This window comes from Meriones unguiculatus, chromosome 4 (assembly GCF_030254825.1).
Source record: "Meriones unguiculatus strain TT.TT164.6M chromosome 4, Bangor_MerUng_6.1, whole genome shotgun sequence".
In the NCBI taxonomy this organism is placed as follows: Eukaryota; Metazoa; Chordata; class Mammalia; order Rodentia; family Muridae; genus Meriones; species Meriones unguiculatus.
Genome location: NC_083352.1, coordinates 17,757,967 through 17,777,814, shown reverse-complemented (window position 1 = coordinate 17,777,814; position 19,848 = coordinate 17,757,967). Strand labels below are relative to the sequence as shown.

The 19,848-nt window shown below is 41.9% G+C and overlaps 1 protein-coding gene across 8 annotated transcripts in view; it reads right to left on the bottom strand.

Moving 5' to 3' along the window:
- The window catches only part of Nsd3 (nuclear receptor binding SET domain protein 3), a 122,314-nt gene that overhangs the window by 11,122 nt on the left and 91,344 nt on the right, over nt 1-19,848 (bottom strand). For 4 of the 8 annotated variants that reach the window (XM_060381514.1, XM_060381512.1, XM_060381518.1 and 1 more), the window contains 6 exons: nt 15,348-15,494; nt 11,928-12,111; nt 8,474-8,676; nt 7,614-7,726; nt 6,791-7,060; nt 1,307-1,423 (listed from right to left, as the gene is read on the bottom strand). In XM_060381514.1, the coding sequence (XP_060237497.1) occupies nt 1,307-1,423; nt 6,791-7,060; nt 7,614-7,726; nt 8,474-8,676; nt 11,928-12,111; nt 15,348-15,494 (1,034 nt within the window). The remainder of the gene's footprint in view (nt 1-1,306; nt 1,424-6,790; nt 7,061-7,613; nt 7,727-8,473; nt 8,677-11,927; nt 12,112-15,347; nt 15,495-19,848) is intronic. The other 4 variants (XM_060381516.1, XM_060381515.1, XM_060381517.1 and 1 more) reach the window with 4 other exon arrangements.

The window sequence follows — 19,848 nt, the reverse complement described above, 5'->3', positions numbered from 1 at the left end:
CAGGGGCGCTGACGACAGCATGAAACTGGCCCTTGAATTTCTGCCTGTGAAACACGTGAAAGCTGTAAAGTTTTCACAGAATGACATAACTTCATAGTGTTAAAATACTTTCAAAATAATCTTCCTTTTTCTTTTTTTGAGTTAGTGTCTTTCAATGTAGCTCTGGCTGGTATGGAACTTGCTATGAAGACCAGACTGTCCTTGAACTCAGAGATCTGCCTGCCTTTGCTTTGAAATGCTAGGCCTAAAGGCATGCACCACCATGGCCAGCAATCTCTTTTACTGTATTCTGTGGTTTTCTGTCGTTTTTGCTTGTGATGAGGCTCAAACCCACAGCCTCACATCCGTTCAGCACAATCTTTACCACTGAGCCATGATGACAGTAGGTCTCTTTTAGGAACATCACAGAACACGGGTCGTAGACGTGGTCCTTAAGATGTGACAGTGTACTGAACAAACAAACGAACTGCACCCAGACATGGGTTTCCTGCCCTCTGTAAGGACTGTTAACATACATGAGGCCATGGCTGCAATGCAATGTGCAAAGACCTCAGCCTAATGACTGTATGCTCTTTGTTTCCTTGTTACACAGGGTCTTCTGCAGGCTGGCTTCTAACTTATGATCCTCCTGCTTTAACACCAGGAGTAGAGGTATATGCCACAATATCTAGCTGAAGTTTTATTTAACTAGTAGTTTATTGCCACTTTTCTTATGACAACATCCTTTTTTTAGTCATTTGTTTCACATGTATGAATGTGTTGCCGGCATATTGCATGTGACTGGTGTCCTCTAGGGCCTTTAGACTAAAAGATGCTGTCAGACATCCTGGAACTCAAGTTCTAGACTGCTGTGAGCCAGCACACGGTTCTTGGAACTGCCCTCCGCAGCAGCAACAAATGCTCCCAACGACTAAGTCGCCTCTCCAACCCGTGTGTCATTTCGTTTTAAAGCTTCATAAATACACAGAACATTTTGGAGGTTTTGGCTAATCAGTGATTTCAAAGTATTTAATAAGTCAGAGTTGACTTCTCCGACAGAGATAAAGAAACCAGGTTTCTCACTGACTCTGGTTTAGGACTAGAACCCAGCAACTCCAGTCCACAGGGTCACTTGCTGTGGTTAGCATTTCCCTCTTGCTGGAGTCTCATAACTATGGAGTCCCTTCTGTACACCTAATAAAATCATAGCGCTGACTACTTTTTCAGCAGTCAGTCACCATGTTTTACTTAGAGAAAATGAGTCCAGCATAAGATTATGAACAAAACAGAAAAAGTCCCTTTTATCAAAAAATAAAAGCAATTTTACCTTGGTAACAGTTAACATATAAAAATTAGTTACACTGTTCTCGTGTGCTCGCTTGATTCGAAGTCTGCATTCTTCCTCATCAATTAATTCACCAACATATTCATTCACAAGTTCACCCTGCAGAGAAGCATTCAATACGTTACTGCAAAGTTGGCTTACTATACTGTCATGTGTATCTTAACACCACATGTATGAACAAGAAAGTTAACTAAAGAATCCTGGGGGGCTGGGAACGCAATGAAATTAGCAGAACCAGAACCTTGCCTAGCTTGTATAAGGCCACAGGTCAATCCCCAGCGCCACATGAACTCGGTGTGGTGGCACATGCCTATCATCCCAGCACTTCGAAGGTGTGGACAGTTCAAGTCCTCCTCGTGCTGATTTCAAGGCCAGCCTGGGGCACAAGAGATTTTGCCTTAACAGTAACACAGCTCCGAGTAATGGCTTAGTGTGTAAGCTGAGTTTGACACCATGAACCCCTTGATGGAGTGAGAGGCGCGCTGATGGACTTCCATGGAGCACCATGGTGTACAGCTGTGTGCAGCTGTCTGTGCCCATTTTCTCAGGCAATTTTTTAAAATAGAAAAACAAAACAGATGGACAAAAATCACAGCGCTGTGAGATGGCTTGGTGAGCTCATATTCACAGAAACTAGGAGGCCAGGCAGTCCTGAAATCCTATGTGATGGGGAGATGGGAGGGAGGAGCAGGCAGCCACTGAAGCACCACAGCCAGCCGGACTACTTGGAGAAGACCCAGGCCAGCGAGAAACCCTATCAAGCAGCAAGTTTATCACAGCTGCCTTTTGTCAACCTGACAGGAGCTTGAGCTATCTGGGGAGGGACCCTAAGGGAGAAAATGCCTCCATCACCTCTTGGTTGATGACTCATGTGGGAGGGCCCAGCTCACTGTGAGCGGCCACCCGTGAGCAAGTGGTCCTGGGTGGTCTAAGGAAGCAGGCTGGCCAGGCAGTGATGGCACACTTAACACCACACTCAGGAGGGAGAGGCAGTCTCTACAGACTGAGTTTCAAGACAGCCAGAGCTTAAAACAAAACAAACAAAAACCGCCACAAAAACCAAACAAGACAAGCAAACAAACAAACAAAGCAAGCTGACTGAGCCAGTTCTTGCCCAGACCTAATTTCACCATGGTCTACCATTGAAAATAAACCTTTTCCTCCCCAAGATGCTAACTAAGACACATTATAGTCAGGAAAGCACCTTAGGAACAACACTGGCTGGAGGCTGCAGGCAGGCACAGACACGCCCTAACCCCTACACAGCAGGAAAAGTCTTGGAAACACAACTTCAACACTAGAAAGAAATGGCTGCTTCTTATTCATAGGCACGTGGTGGCAGTGACGGTGCTGTGCCAATGCTTGGAAAGGTTCCACCGTGCTTGCCTTTGCTTGCTGATGACACTGTTTCTGTACCCCAAGTGGCACCTGTGGCATGTCACGAGCTCGTGGGTAAAGCTAACTCCAACTGAAGCCAATATTGTCACTGTAATCACAAGCCTTTAACAGTTTGTAGCTGGGGGGCGAGGGGTGGTGGCAGTCAGGGATAGGAAATGGAAATGATCTGAATCCGAAACAGAGAGGGTATGCTTTTGCTCATTAGACCTTTCTCTTGAAGCAATTATATTTACAGGCAGCTAAAAAAATGCAAAGTCTTTGTACTGTTCATTCAGACGTCCAGAACACTAACATCTTACAGAATTGTAACAGTAGTAACACTAGAAAACTTGCGCGGGGACACACACCTCACTCAGACAGGGGCCCTGTCACCCCACAACCATGTTCAAGATTGTATCTGCACCACAAGATGCCTTGAGTTTTTCTTTGATGGCCACAGCCATCCTTTATCACTTCAGCACTTTGGCTTCTTAACCATTGCCAAACCAATCTATGAGTGTAACTCTGCCATTCAAGGATGGTATATAAATGAATTAATGATATATGATCTTTTGAAACTGTTTTTTAAGTTACTTCCTTACGTTAAGTGTATGGGTGCTCTGCCCACATGCGTGTCTGCACCACATGTGCCTGGTGCCCTCTGACGCCAGAAGACAGCAGCAGGTCCCCTGGCTGTGAGCTGCCATGTGGCTGCTGGAAATCAAATCATGGTTCTCTGGGAGAGTAGGCCATGCTCTTACGTGCTAATCCACCTCTCTAGCTCCTAAAGATGCATTTTTATTCCAGGAGATCTGATGCCCTCTTCTGACTTCTGCAGGTACCAAGCAGGCACAGAATGCAAACACATACATTTTCAAAACACTCACACATAAAATAATTAAGGATTTGTTCTTACCTTATGTGTATGAGTGTTTTGCCTGCGAGAGAGGGGGTGAGAGTGTGAGTGTGTATGTGTGTGTATATGTGTGTGTGTGTGTAGTGTCCAGAGAGGCCGTAAGAGGTTTTCAGATGCTCAGGAACTGGAGTTCAGATAGTTCTGTGTGGGTGCTGGGACTCAAACCTGGGTCCTCTATGAGACCAGCAAGTGCTCATAATCACTAAACCATCTCTCTAGCCATGGGACTGGCAAAATAAAATAAAATAAAACAAAATTAAATTAAATTAAATTAAAAAATCAAGCTGTTTTTCAGGAGATCACCCACGGTGTGTTTCATTTGTCTCTAACGGCTCCATAGGTCTCCTTAGGAGGGACGTACTAGCATTTGTTTAATCATTTACCCACTGAAGAAGACTGGCTAGTCTTTCCAGATTTTTGCTATTATAAATACAGTTACTGTGCTCATTTGGGAAGAGTTTTCACGAGATTACAGATTTTCATTTTCCTGGCTTAAATAGCGAGGAGGGAGATTTGTATAATACAGTTAAGGGTATGTGTGTAGACACTGGCAAACTACTACTGACAATGGCTACTCCATCTATACTCCTACCACCGATATAAAAGGGAGTCAGGACTTACATATCCTTGCGAGAACTCGGTATTGTCATGGTTGCTTTAGCTGTCTTAAGTGATAAACTCATGAGTAAATACAAGGTAGTCAGCTCCTAGGTTATATAATCACTAGCTTTTCACCTCAAAAGCCATGCTCACTCAGTCTAGGGAAACTACATTATCTATAGGATGCACCAGCATTTCAAGCTCCCCAGAGGAAAATGAACATTTTGAGAAACAAGTAAGTGTGTGATTACTATTTAACAGATTTTCATTCCACATACAAATTCTCCTCCTCAGTTCTCCTTTCAGGTGGCTGAGAGTCATACAGTGACGCAGACCTGTTAGCCCTGTGCCCCGCATTATTCTCCTAGACGGCTCCTAAGCTCTCCCCACCCCAGGCGGTTAGTTTTTAAAGCAAGTGTGGCAGCTTCTTGAGGCTGCCCCAGATGCTGCCATTCATCCTGGGATTCCCCTCCCCAAGGCTGTAGCAGCAGTGATGCCATGCATGGGCTGACAAGACCTTGTCCTCTACAATCTCAGTGTCTGTCAGGCTAACTGGAGTCTCTTTCTCATGCCTATGTTGGGAACTCCAGGTAGCAAGAAACTGGAAAAACCACTAACGGTCATTATTGGCCAAAAGGGTGTGTGTGTGTGTGTGTGTGTGTGTACACACGTGTGTGTAAATCTTAAAACAAGAACGCTCAGACCACAGCAACAAGGAATGGAGTTCTAGAACTAACAGGTGAGGTGGGAAGCAGGTCCCTCCCAGGGTGAGCCGAGAACCCAAGTTTGGTTGATTTCTTGCAATCCTAAATGAAGAACCTAGCTGCGCATTGCCCGGACCCCTGACCTGTATCAACTGTGATAACAAAACACGTATCACATGTAAAGTTTTTAACTCCCGTGTGTGCTTGTTGTCTGTGTACCGTGAGCATGCCTGGTGCCCATGGAGGCCAGAAGAGGTTGTTGGGTCTCCTGGGACTGCAGTTCCACGTGGATGCTGGGTACCAGGAATGGAACCTAGGTCCTGCGTAAAAGCAGCCAGTGTTCCTACTGCTGAGCCATTTCTCCAGCCTCTTCAGCTACTTACTTGTTCGGTTTTGAGACAGGGTCTTACTTTTAAAGCTAGGCCAGAATTCACAGGTTTATATAGCCCAGGCCAGCAAATTCTTGGCGACCCTCCTGCTTTGCCATCTCAAGTGATGGGAGTAAGTGTGAGGCGCCACACCCAGCTTTAAGTTGCTAGTTTTCTGGTAATACTTTTATACAGCAATAGAAAACCAATCTGCCATGTCAATCAAGTCACCCTACTAACGTCTTCCGGTAGCTCTTCCCTAAAGCACTCCTCTAGACCCAGCCCTTGGCTACCTATCTCAGCTCATGTCCTAATACCACCCGGTTATCGTCACTCTCGGCCAGGCTCAGTATGCTTCTGTCACCCGGCTCCTCTGTGAGGGCAGGAAGCAGCCTTACCACCGACACATCTCTCTGGAATCCCCACTTTTTAAATTTATTTTTAATTTTCTGTGTAGGAGTCCTTTGCTCGTATGTCTGTCTGTCTGTATACCACATGTGCCTGGTGCCCAGAGGTCAGAAGAGGGCATCAGACGCCTTAGAACTGGGCTTATGGATGTTTGGGAGCCACCCACCATGTAGGTACTGGGAGCCAAAATCGGTCTTTTAAATGCTTTTAACTGCTGGTTTCCAGACCCTGGTTAGTTTCTGTTTTCTTTTTTTTGAGACAGTGTCTCACTAGCTATCCCTAGAACTCACTATGTAGACCAGGCTCACCTTGAACTCAGAGAGCTCTGCCTGCCAAGTGCTAGGGTTAAAGGCATGTGCCACCACCCTCCCCAAGAGTTGGTTTCTTACCAGGAGCCTCAGGAGATGCTCAGGCACTCTAACAGCTGAGACTCACTATTTGAATAGTAGAATTATACGAGGTTTCCAATTTTCTTTTAAGCTATCTGGCTTTGAATTATTTCTCCAACTGGTATGTATTTCTTATGCTAGGAGATTCTTGTGAAAAAACTGTCCCAAGGTGTGAAAACGAACGTTAAGTTATAAAGTTCTATTATCTTAACTGCTTCTATCACTCTTGCACAAGAGTGTGAGGCCTGTAACAAGCTCTGACTACGCAGACAATGGACTATCATTGTCTAAGTTAATGATTCCGTGACTCGGTCAGACTGGCTAATGAGCCAGGAGGCTGCAGCAGCCCTGGGTTTGCTAGTGCCTGCCCCGGTGTGTAATTCACCTACTTCTCCAACGTGTTTATCCACCGTGAACAGCAATAAGAAAGTATGGGTCATTTCACCTAGTAACTAAAAAAATTTTAAAAATTCAAAAACAAAAACATCAGTGCCCTTTCTATTTAAGGCTCGTCAAATAATACTCACAGTTTATGGACATTTTTTATCCTACTCTTTCTTTGCTTAACGAGTGCCCAACTGTGAAAAGTCTCAAATGTTTTGCCAGAAGTAGCTTTGCTTCTTGTCGCTGTGTCAGGGCTAACGCATCCTAAGAGAAGGTGGGCACTGGCCTATGCCATCCATTGCGTGCGGCCTCCACATTACCTTCTTAATGCTTCTTTTGGTTCTGAGGCCCCAGCCTCTCCGCTCAGTTTTGATGATCTCTGCTTCGGGGTAGAGCCTCTTCGTGAAGCACTGGTTTTGACAGCGGTCCCCAGCAGGACACACCTGTGGGTGACACTCATACTGGGACATTCTGTTCAGACACTCGGACTCCAAGCCACAAGGGTTTTCATCAGCAGGCTTGCAATTACAGCGGGGAATCTCTGACAGGTCAGCCACCTGGATCTGCACCTTTCCTATTACTTTGTTAGCCTAGGGGACAAAGCAGCAAGAGAAAGGGAGAGAGAAGGTAAGTATCTGTGAGCAGCTCGAAGGGAACCATCAAAGCACTGTGACATGACTCTAAGGAAAGCTCTTCATCTTAATCTCTCCTGAATAAACTAGGACTAATAACTATGTCTATTTACTAGACGAAAGTGTTGAAGCTTGATGTCAATTCTCATTTATTTGGGTTTTTTTTTTTTTTTTTGTGATTGCCATAGGCTGATAGAAATTTAATACCTGAAATTAAGAGAAAACAAATACGCTGTGAAGGCTAAAGATCTCTATCCCATTTGGTTGCAGGATAATCTAGTAGGAACAGGACAGAATTTCACACAAGCCATGGTTCCCCGGTGTGGGACAGCTTGTCAGAGACCCAGCCCTCAGCACCACAGGTAGGTGGCAGAGACCAGTCCTCAGCACAAGTAGGCAGGGTTCCTACTGATGCAGCTACACAAACTACTGGCTTAATAAGGCGAAGATGACCACCAGCGAACATTTCTGCAAGTCACAGGCCTTTCGCTTTCAGGGAGGGTATGCTCACCTTGATGTGTTTGTAGGGAGGGGGTTTTCTTGAGGTTTTCTCTATCTCCAAAGCCTCCTTACTTTCTCGCTGTGCTTTCAACTCCTGGAAACGTTTTGCAGCTTCTTCCAGTGCTGACAAGTAGAGCAAGCCATTATCAAAATACAAAGAACGTCAGGGTAAGAACTTAAATTCTACCACCTTAGGTGGGTGTGGTGGCGCACACCTGTAATCCTGGGACTCAGGGAGGCAGAGGCAGGTGGATTGCTGTGAGTTCCAGGGTAGCCTGGGTTACAAGAATCCAGGACAGCCAAGACTACACAGAGAAACCCTGTCTTGAAAAAAGCAAAAGAAGGGGGATGTGGGGGAGAAATCTATCACTTTTCAAATGCTCTGCATCTGGCCTGAGGTTTACTTTTTAAAATCAAATTCTGAAAATCACCAGTCACAACCATTAGAGTAATAAATCAAGATAGAAACTATCAAATACTATCCTTTGTGCATGCCTCAGAACAGAGGTCTTAGATTAACGACAAAGCCCTCTAAGTGACCCCATTATAAAGACTTGTGTAACCTGTCCTAGATTTAAATTAATTTCATCCTCTCAGGTAGACTTAGGTCATGTTGCCACAGTCTTAAGCTCTTCCTAGAAAGCCTTCCCTACTCCTTTGTGGCAATGGAGTTTCACCTGATTAAGAGACACTGCAAACAGCACAGAGTTCCATGTTTTAGCCATCTCAAACATGGCCCTAATGTCATGGGAAGTTTAGATGCAAAATCACTATGCCTGGCGAACAGTCTCAAAAGGCAGAAACCTCATGTGCAAATAAATATGCACTGGAGTGTTAGCTCAGAGTCGCTGTAAGCATGGTCCAACTTACCTTTTTTGAAGGTCTTGTTAATGCTAGTCTGTCCCTCAGCAAAGTTTTTGTCTCCTTCAACGTAAGGGAACACCCTGCCTTGGTGTACCCAATAGTAGTCATGGGAACCAAAGAAGAACACAGGGAAGTCCCCAACACCATGCTTAAGGCCCTGGATGTTCAGCGGCACAGACCTGGGACTGCAGATCTCTGCAGGCCACCATCTGAAAAAAGTGAGAAAGTGAAAAATCGCACTGTCCATCCATTGAGAGTCAAAAAAGGTTCATATTTCGCAAGATACATTCAAATTCTAGAATGCACCGTACTTAATCTGCTCATTTAAAAACTATTAATGAGCCGGGCGTGGTGCCACCCACCTTTAGTCCCAGTCAGAGGCAGGCAGATCTCTGTGAGTTTGAGACCAGCCTGGTCAATGTAGTGGGTTCTAGGACAGCCAGAGCTACATAGTGAGCCCTTGTCTCAACCCCACCACACCCCAAACCACAACCACCACAACAAAAAACTGTTGATGAATTAACAAAATAGAGAACATAGGCTAAACAAAGTAGACCCTAACTGCCCAATGCAGTTTTTCTCTTTAAAAGATTAACATTTAAATTTATAAAATATTTATCATGAACACGCACACATATACACTACATACACACGATACATATTAGACACTTATAAGGTCTAATAAGGACAATGGACCCATTTCCCAGCTCCGGAGCTGAGAGGTTAACTAGTATGATTCCAGCCCATTTTAACTGTAGAAAATTCACACTTCCCAAACCTGACTTAGTGTCTTCCCAGGTACAGAAGACTATCTTTCAAGGAATGAAAGATTGCTTCTGGCAGCCAAAGGGACCATACTGAGAACAAACCATGTATCCTTTACTATTGCTATAGTAAAGTATAAGTAGCACATGCAAATCAGTATTTCTTGACTCATCAACCAGGGAAACCGCCTCTTGATCTGATGTAACAGGCTTCATATCAGTTAGCATTTCAGAATCAACTCATCTTAACAGACACAGGATGGGTTAGAAAACTATGTCCCCTTAAAGTTTGTCACCGAGACCATTAACATTCAGCAGTAGATGTGTCTTCCTCCCAGTGTTAAGAACACGTTGTAGGGCAGGATAGGGTGGGCCACACTTGTAATCACAGTACTTGGAAAGCTGAGATAAAAGCGTCATGACTTTACAGGCAAACCTGTAGGGAGAATCTGTTCCCAGTAAACCAAACTAGTTAAAAAAAAAAAAAAGAAAAGAAAGGGGGTTGGAGAGATGGCTCAGAGGCTAAGAGCACTGTCTGCTCTTCCAGAGGTCCTGAGTTCAATTCCCAGCAACCATCTATAATGGTTCACAACCATCTATAATAAGATCTGGTGCCCTCTTCTGTCATGCAGATGTACATGCAAATAGAGCACTCATATGTAAAATAAAGTAATAAATCTTTAAAAAAAGAAAGAAAGAAAGAAAAAAGGCGAAAGACTACATTGTATCCAGACCTACACCTAAAACACACACACACACACACACACACACACACACACACACACACACACACACAAAATTGGCTCGAGGAGTAGTAAGATATCACAACAACCTGGGTCTAATCCCTGGGACCCACACGGTAGAAAGAGCCTGACCCCTGCAAGCTGTCCTTTAAACTCCGCATGCACACTGTGGGACACACATGTGCACAAGCACCTGCAATAATTTGTTAAGATTTGTTTTTAGGTGTAAGAGTGTTTTGCCCACATGTATGTATGTGCCCTTTGTGAGTGCCAGGTGTCTATGGTGATCAGAAAAGTGCGTCAGGGGCCCAGGAGTTGAGGTTCCAGACAGTTGTGAGTGCCAGAGGGGTGCTGGAAATTGAACCTGGATCCTCGGAAAAAGCAGTCTGTGCTCTTACGACTGCTGAGCCATCTCTCCAGCTCCCGTTTGAAAAACAAACAAACCACAGAAACTCTATCAACAAAGCCAGGAGCAGTGTTTATACACAACTGTTTAGACACAACATTTACAGTATACTTCAATTATCTAGAAACGTATTTTCTTTATAGTCCTAGTGTGCTATCAAGGCCTGATACAGTAGTGCACACCTTTAATCCCAGCAATCCCAGCACTCGGGAGGCAGAGGCAGGTGGATCTCTGTGAGTTTGAAGCCTTGTCTACAAACCAAGTTTGAGGCCAGGCAGAGTTATATAGTAAGACCCTGTCTTTAAAAAAAAAAAAAAAAAAAAAAAAAGGCAAGTTGAGTGTGGTGGGACAGCCTTTAATATCAGTACTCTGGAGGCAGTGTCTGGCGGATCTCTGGTCCAGGCCAGACAGAGTTGCACAGTAAGACCGTCTCACAATAACAACAACAAATATCAATACAACTGTTCAGTTGAGGCTTATTAGTAGTCTTAACGAGGGCCTGGGGAGGTGCCTTGGCAGCTAAGAGCACTGGCTGCTTTTCTAGAAAACTCAAGTTAGATTCCCAGCACCTATGTGCCCACAGCCATCTCTAACTCTAGTTCCAGGGAACTTAACTCCCTCTTCTGGCTTCCCTGGGCACACAATACAGGCAAAACACCCATACACATAAAATAAAAATGCACTTTCTTTGCACATAGCTTAGGACTGCTTGAACAAAACAAGCCTGGTTTAGAATCGAACTGACCATGAGGTGGCGCACACCTTCAATCCCAGCACACAGGCAGAGGCAGGCGGATGTTAGTTTGATGCCAGCCTGGTCTACAAAGCAAGTTCCAGGACTGTTACACAGAAAAACTCTATCTCAGAAAATTAAACAAACAAAACAATAACAAATCAAATGATCTACTTTGATAAGATAACTCTTGATATCTCATTAGAAACTAGAGATCAAGGAAATGGAGAGGTGGCTGAGAGCATTTATTGCTCTTCCAGAAGACCTATGTTCAGTTTCTAGCACTCAAATAGCGGTTTACAATTGCCTGTGACTGGGTCTCAGGGGATCTGATGCCCTCTCTCTGGCTCCCACAGACAAGCACACACATGATATGTACACACACAGCTTCCACAGACAAGTACATACATGATACATAGACATATGGGTTGGCAAAACATACATATGCATAGAGTAAGTAAAGAAATGTTTAGAAAAAGAAATTAAAAATCAGTATAAACTAAAAACAAAGAAAACATAATCTCCACTCTCCATGTAAATCCTTTCATTCCAAAATTTAGTAGCACATAATTCACTAGTATGAAATAATTCTCAGAATCTAAGAACAAAAATAAAAAACGCACTCGCAAAGAAAAAGTCAAGCAAAAACAAAAATCCAAGGGCAACATAACCTTTCGAATCCCCTAAAAACCCAAACCAAACCTTTTGTCCAGGGAGCCGAGCCCGTCTTTCTGCCTATGTACAAATATACTACACGCAGATTAGGAACCTGTTTGGAACAGTATCCTTTCCTATTTGTCCTTGGAAAACTTGCCTGTAATTTCCCAACTTGACCCAAACAATCTGTTTGTAATGCAGTTTCTTGCCAGCTTTACAGTCATTGCAATTCCAGCAGCCTTCTGGCATGTTTATGCTCAGGCATTCTGGATGAAAAGAAGCAGGGCACGATTCACAGCAGAGCAATCTTCCACCTTGAAACAAACAGACAGCCTTAGTAACTGGAAAAAGGCAAAAGAGAAAAGAAAAGGAGAAAGTTATCTCTTAAGTACATTTGATTTTATTCAAATGGGAAAAACAAAGGGACTGGGTCATATCCAGAGTGGTGGATTAAAATAGGAAACAAATGAAATGCCCAGTTTTTAGAAATACGGAGTTTTGAATAGGACCAAAAGCATCCCTGTGCTCCTTTAGAATATGAGCAACTGGGAAATGAGGTGTCAGCTAAATAAAATATCACAAGAGATACAGAAACTCTTTAGCCCAAGTAGATTTGAAAACAGGTTTTTAAACAAATAGCTTTCTTTTGTTCTTTAGAGCTAAGAAAGCAATAATCATTTTTGTATTTTAATCCATTGCCACAATTAACTAAAGCCTTTTATAATAAAATCAGGCAAGAATGAAAATAATCAGTAAGTTGATGGGTTCTTACTTTCTTCTTATAATACAAAACTGGAACACAGATTCTCAAACTTGTAGTTACAGTGTCATTATGTCTCAAGAAAACACGCTATAGAGCAGTGGTCTGTAACTGTTTCATCACCAGGGTCCTCCTTTTTCCTAATTATGACCCACACTTTCAAAATCACACCAACCAAAAATAAACCTGACTTTCAAAAGTAACAATTTTCCTCTTTTTTTTGGAGATGGACTCTATCTCACCATGTAGCTCCCACCTCCCACTGGTGATCCTCCTGCCTGTCTCTCAAGTGCTGGGATTTTAAGTGTGCACCACCATGCCCAGCTCTCCTATCTGTATTGACCAAAGAAATACATAACTGCTAGAGACTAAGATCCAAAAGCAAAGCAAGTATCATCATGCTGAATGGTAAGTCACAGCCAAATATAAACTCATAGAGCCCTATATTATATGAATATATAACTTTTTAATTTTCCAAAAATATCTTAAATTTTTCTTTGTATGTCTTTTCTGACTCAGTTTTGAGAACCACTGCTTTATAGCACAAAACTACATAATTCTCAGTGAAGAATGAAGTACTATAGGCAAGCATGTCCTTTTATGTTCCTACTAATCCCTCTCTTTTTAAAACCAAAACAGGTGCAACAAACAGAATGCTTTAAATGAAAACAAATAAAAATGGGAGAGGGCAGAGTTCAGTATTCCTAGTATGAATATTAACAAGTAAAAGAAAAGTTAACCACTGAGACAAATGAATGCATTCCCATTGACAAGTCAGTTCTACAACCAACAAGTAAACAGATTTAAAGTCTCACAGGCAAAAGATTCAGAGCCTCTATCAAATTACATGCTCCAGGCTTTTAAAGATTTCCAGAACTCTTGTCTTCCTGCACTTTAAAATATCTAACTGCTACATGAAAACAAAATAAAACAAACCCTACATACAACCAGTGATGGACCAAAGAACTGTATTTCCTCTGCCAACCTGGACTTAGTCATTAGCCCTTTTCCCCTTAGACTACAGGTATCATTGGGAATTAATTGATTCAATTTTCCAGCTGCTTGGATGTTTTTGTTTTGGGTGTGTTGTTGTTTGTTTTTCAAGACAGGGTTTCTTTGTGTGGCCTTGGCTATCCTGGAACTAGTTTTGTAGACCAGGCTGGCCTCGAAATCACAGAGATCCCGCCTGCCCCTGCCTCTTGAGTGCTGGGATTGAAGGGGTGACCACCACCACCAGTAGAGCCTTAGATGTTTGAAGTCTATTGGAAAGGAATGACCAAGAAAGAGGTGTGCCTTGTAGACAGCCTCAGAGGACATGTGACAGTTAACACCACTGTGGAAAAGGCTAGTCATGTTTAGTGTTAATGTAAATGGTCCTAAATTTTCAGTCTTATTTCAGAGGAAATACAGACCTAGGATCAGTGAAAACTATCATGATAGAGATGTTCAAAATATATAAGGAGGTAGAAAAAAACAAAACAAAACAAAAACATGAACACTCTACCTTGGTGCTATGCAAATAAACCAAAAAGCCAAAACAAAAAAAGCAAAACTGTTTTCCAGATATAAGAGGAAATTTATCATTCAAGCTAAGTAGAGGGCTCAAAATAATTTCAATTGATGTCAAGGTTAATATTGAATTCTGGAAACAAAACAACAACTGAGTTAATCTAATTTTACAAATGTACTGACAGACTAATTCTATCTTGTTGAAGAGTAATGTGGACCCCTGCCGACCTTCTGGAAGCGTATGGTATCACTAATAAGGCAAGGCAGGCTGACCTCAGCAGAAAGCACACAACCCAAACACAGCCCAGTTCTCTCTCAATACTCCTGGTTGGCTCTACTCACCTTGCTTAGGTATCATCCTTTCAGTTATTAGTTGCCACTTGGATAGATCAAACTGGCAGCATAAATAACAAATACTAACAAAAACCTATTTTTAATAATACATAGTATATTAGGTATGAGTGATGATTTGTCAGTTCTGAACTTGAATCATATTAAGCAAATGTATTATCCAAACATGTGGCTAATACATTGGAAGATATTATCCATACCTTCCAAAATCATTGCTGTTTCCTCTGGGATAATAATCTCCCAAATCAAACATGAAGTCACTAAGCCCTTCTTACAAGCAGGCTTTGGCAAGTTAAGTACAGATGGTTTTCTTTCCTGAATGACATCTGATTGGGAGAATACATTTAGTTCATCTTTTAAAGAATAACCTATCCATCAGGACTCTGACCGGACTACCTTTCCACTGCTAGTATCTGGGGTGTGCCCTCACCCCCAGCCCCCTCCTACGAGAAGGATGCTTGTGTTCACAGCATCTTAACGATAGATTTAAGTAACACAGTAATAGAATGTGTTCTAGAAACAGTCTTTCCCAGTATCTGTTGCCGTGGCTTTCTTTTCTAAATAGCCTTTCTCGTTATTTAGCTTACACATGATGACAAACTACGCCATGACTACTCTAGTCTAATATGAATGACAGTTTTACATCAAGCAAATGAGAAATAGCCCTTAGTCTTTTATGTTAAGTAAAATTCTAATCTTTATATTACAAAAAAACCTACATGTTTCAATGTGTAAAAATCGACTCAGGGAGAAAAATAAAAATTTATGATGATAGAATTATTTTAAGCCCTTTTTGATAATTTTGTAGTTATATGAAGACAGTCATAACCACCAAGGCAGAATCTACTGAAAGCAACAGGCAGTACTTGACAGGCATACAACCCCCGCCCCTTCACTCAAAGAGAGACAAGAAAAAGGCAAAAATAAGAACAAGAGATAAACTATTTTAATTATTACCTTTCTCACATTTCTTTTTGGAAGCTGACGAAGAAGGAATCATAGGTAATTTCATCAACTCAGCACGGTTTGATTCATTCAGTAGGTAGTGGGATTTATAGGCATATGAACTGAACATGGGGTCTGAATGGTCCTGAACTATCAGCCCTATATGAAACAAACAGAAAGAGATGAGCTGCCATGAAACTACCCATGATTCCATAAGGGGGGAAAAATCAGCACCTACTATGCGTCTAAGCCTTACAGTCAGAGACGGGAGTGTGTGAAATGAAGGAGTCCTACCTCCCTGAGTTTTGCTGAAGAGTGAGTGCAAACCATTTTAGTTTAGTTTTGTTTTTCCATCATGGAAAGTGATTGCCGCCTTAAATAGTTATAGAAAGTTCCATCTGCGTACTTATCCTGTTTAGAAGAATACATGAGGTCCACTGTGGCACACTGGTTCCCAGTACCTCCATTAGGTTTATGATGCAATTGCTGGCCACTTTCTACCCAGGCACTGTCATTCTAATGTTAAGTCCTCTGTTGGGTATCAGTCTGCCGTGCAGGGACCACTTTAAGAAGAAGGAGCTTTGTTTTAGAAGGCTCCCCGCTGATGTTTTCCTACGGGTGTAGTCTTCATTTGATGCTGCCCTCCACTGAGATGGGTTCAAAAAATGGCTGAACTAGGTGACAAAATGGAACTTGACACTGCTACTAACACAGGAATTTTATAAGAAAAGATATGTAATGTCAAGAAAATTATCCATTAGTATCCACTCACGGTAAGAAAGAAGAAAGAAAGAAAAAAGACAAAAGAAAGAAAGAAGGAAGAAAGAGAGGAAGGAAGGAAGGAAGGAAGGAAGGAAGGAAGGAAGGAAGGAAGGAAGGAAGGAAGGAAGGAAGGATGGAAGAAAGGAAGGAAGGAAGGAAGGAAGGAAGGAAGGAAGGAAGGAAGGAAGAAAGAAAGAAAGAAAGAAAGAAAGAAAGAAAGAAAGAAAGAAGGAAGAGAAAAAAAAAGAAAAGAGACTTTTAAAATGAGAAAAGTCCGGCACAGAAATGTCAAAGTGCCAACCAATGACTGGTCCAACTTGAGACCCATACCAAGAGAGGGAGCTCAAGCCTGACACTGCCTGCAGTGCCAGGAACCAGAGGCTGGATAACCCAGAGACCTAGAACAGAACCAAACATAACAAGAAAAAAAAAAGTTAATAATAATGATACTACGCTAAACTTGTAGACTGGAGTCTACCACAATCTCCATCAGAGAGATTATCAAATAACTGATGAGAACAAATGCAGAGACGCACAGCCAAACACTAGGTAGAGCTCAGGGAGCCAGAGGGGTCAAAGACACCAGGAGAAAATGACCCACAGAATCAATTCTCCAGGGTTCATAGGGCTTACAGAGACTGAAGTCAATCACAGAAACTGCATAGGTTTGACCTAGGCCCTTTGCATATATGTTATAGTTGTATAGTTTAGGGTACCGGGGGGGGGGCAGGAGCTGTCTCTGATTCTTTTGCCTGTTCTTGGGACCCTCTTCCTCCTACTGGGTTAACTCATCCAGCCTTGGTATGAGGGGAGGCACCTAGTCTTATTGCAACTTGATAAGCCATGTTTGGGGGATATCCCTGGGAGGCCTGCCCTTTTCTGAAGGGAAATGGTAGAGGAATGGATCTTGGGAGAAGACATGTGTGTGAGGGGGACTGGAAGGAGAAGAGAAAGAGGGATCTGTGGTTGAAATGCAATATATGAGAAGAATTTTTAGAAAGATTTTAAATACTTTACTAGCTATTTAAACATGAAACTATCTATAAAGCTATACATCAAAATATATATATAAAACTCTACTATATCATTATTATGAACTCTATCACATTAATTATTTAGAAAAAATGAGGAAGGTCAAGTAGAATCTCTCCAGTCACCAGCCTATGCCCTTAGATAAATAACTCAACCTAGGTTTCAGTGTTCTTTTTTAAATTTTTTAAATTAATTACAGTTTATTCAGTTTTATATCCTACCTTTAGCTCCCCCCTCCTCCCTTCCCAATTTCACCCTCCCTCCCTCATCTCCACCCATGCCCCTCCCCCAGTCCACTGATAGGGGAGATCCTCCTTCCATTCCTTCTGACCCTAGTCTATCAGGTCTCATCAGGAGTGGTTTACATTGTCTTCTTCTGTGGCCTGGTAAGGCTGCACCCCCTTGAGGGGGAGGTGATCAAAGAGCAGGCCAATCAGTTCATGTCAGAGACAGTCCCTGTTCCCATTACTATGGAACCCATTTGGATACTGAACTACCATGGGCTACATCTGTGCAGGGGTTCTAGGTTATCTCCATGAATGGTTCTTGGTTGGAGTATCAGTCTCAGAAATGACCCGTGCCCAGATTTTTTTGGTTCTGTTGCTCTCCTTGTGGAGCTCCTGTCCTCTCCAGGTCTTTCTATCTCCCATTTCTTTCATAAGATTCCCTAAAACAGGAGCTACTTCCTAAGGCAACTGTGGCAATTATTTCAAACTGTCTCTATTAGAATGTGATTTACATATGCAAAATAAACTGCTATTATTATTACTAAAATAAAAAGAAAATCCTGTCCTATTCTGTTACAAAGAAAGGTATACAACATTAAGGCTTTTTAAAATTTTATATAGCACTCAAGATACATGAAAATTTAAACAATATAAACTGCACTGGAAGAAACCTCAGTATTTTTTTATGGTGTTTCAAGTTGGCTAGGGATGTGTGTGAAGCCTCTAAAAATATTTCTAGATTTTTCAGTCCTTAAGAATTAGCTTCATGACTTTATTTTTTAATTAGTGAATTAATGAACTAGTGTGTTCTTTCGAGCACATGCACACACACAGGCAAACAGAGGCTGGAGGACAAGCTGTAGGAGTGTGTCCTCTCCTTTTACTTAGTACACCCCTGGGGTCACACATCAAGCTGGCAAGCTTGACAGCCAGTGACTCTACCCCCTGAGCCATTTCAATGGTCTCAGCTAATGATTTTTAAACAGCCAGTAACTAAGAACTAAGAAAAAAAAAACTTTACGAGGATGGAAAGATTCGTAACAAGGTTAGAAAAACAGAAAATAAGCTATATTTTTTACTACTAAAACATAAATTATTAAGGTGGGGTTTTGGGCATAAGAATTTACTATAGTTAGTCTATTTAAAAATAGGTGCCCTTAATGTTTTAAGGATTGCACATCTGTTTTCCTTTTTGGCTTTTTTGACAGAAGGTCTTGTTACATAGTTCAGGCTGCCCTTTAATTCACTATGTAGACCAGGCTGTCCTAGAAATCACAGAACTTGTCTGCCTCTGCTTCCTAAGTGCTGGGATTAAAGGCACGTGCCACCACACCTGGCTTACATACTTTAAAAGACTTTGATTTAAACCTTCTAAAAATCTCAAACATCTGATATGTTTAGAATAAAGTTTTGTAAAATGCTATGAGGAAAAAATGGAGTTTTTCTTCTAATACAAAGTTAATTTTCTATACAGTTAAAATATGCGTGAGTTCACTGTATGGGCATTTAGATGAAGTATAACCAGATATAAACAGATTCTGATTCCAAATGATGGGGCTTTGTCCCATGGATATTCTCCTGAAGTGTTTAGTTAATGAGTATCAGTTTAGTTTCATGAAGTGGCAAAAGTCTCTGTAAGTACACATTTCTACATCTTACATTGAAAATATTTTTAAAGAGCAATCAATTAAAAAAAAAAAAAGCAAAATAGCTAGGTAGAATGGTGCATGCCTTTAATCCCAGCAATGGGAGGCACTATTTAGCAATGGTCTAAATAGTGAGTTCTAGGACAGCCAAAATTACATAGTGAAATCCTGTCTCAGAAACAAACTAAACAAAACAATCAATTACCAAGTGAAACATAGAACACAAATATTGGTAAAAATACTGACTGAGCCAGGCACAGTGGTGCATGCCTGTAATTCTAGTATTTTGGGAGGCAAAGGCAGACCATTCTCTGTGAGTTTGAAGCCAGCCTGGTCTACAAATCGAGTCCAGGACAGCCAAGCCTACACAGAGAAACCTTGCCTCAAAAATAAATAAGTAAGTAAATAAATAAATAAACAAATAAATAGAATTACTGACTGACCTGCACCCAGAGTATGCTTCAAAGTAAGCTAACATACTATTACAAACTGGCAATTTTTTGTATACCATTATGAAGGGTCTGGAAGAGCCACAACAGAAAAGGCTGGCAAAGCAACAAGGGCTTCATGCCATCAGGGTCTCACTGTCACTGATTTGTCTGAATGTCTCCAATGCTTTGTATCCAATTTGTAATTCCAGAGTTTGTGGTTGGAGAGAGAGCTCAGAGGTTAAGAGCACTGGCTTTCTTGCAGAGGATCCAGGTTTGATTCCCAGCATCCACATGACAGCTCACAACCACCGTTAACTCAAGTTCCAGAGTATGTGATAACCTCTTATGGGCCTTGTAGGCAGTGCACACCCATGGTTCTTATACACACATTCAGGTAGACATACAGAGAGTCCTT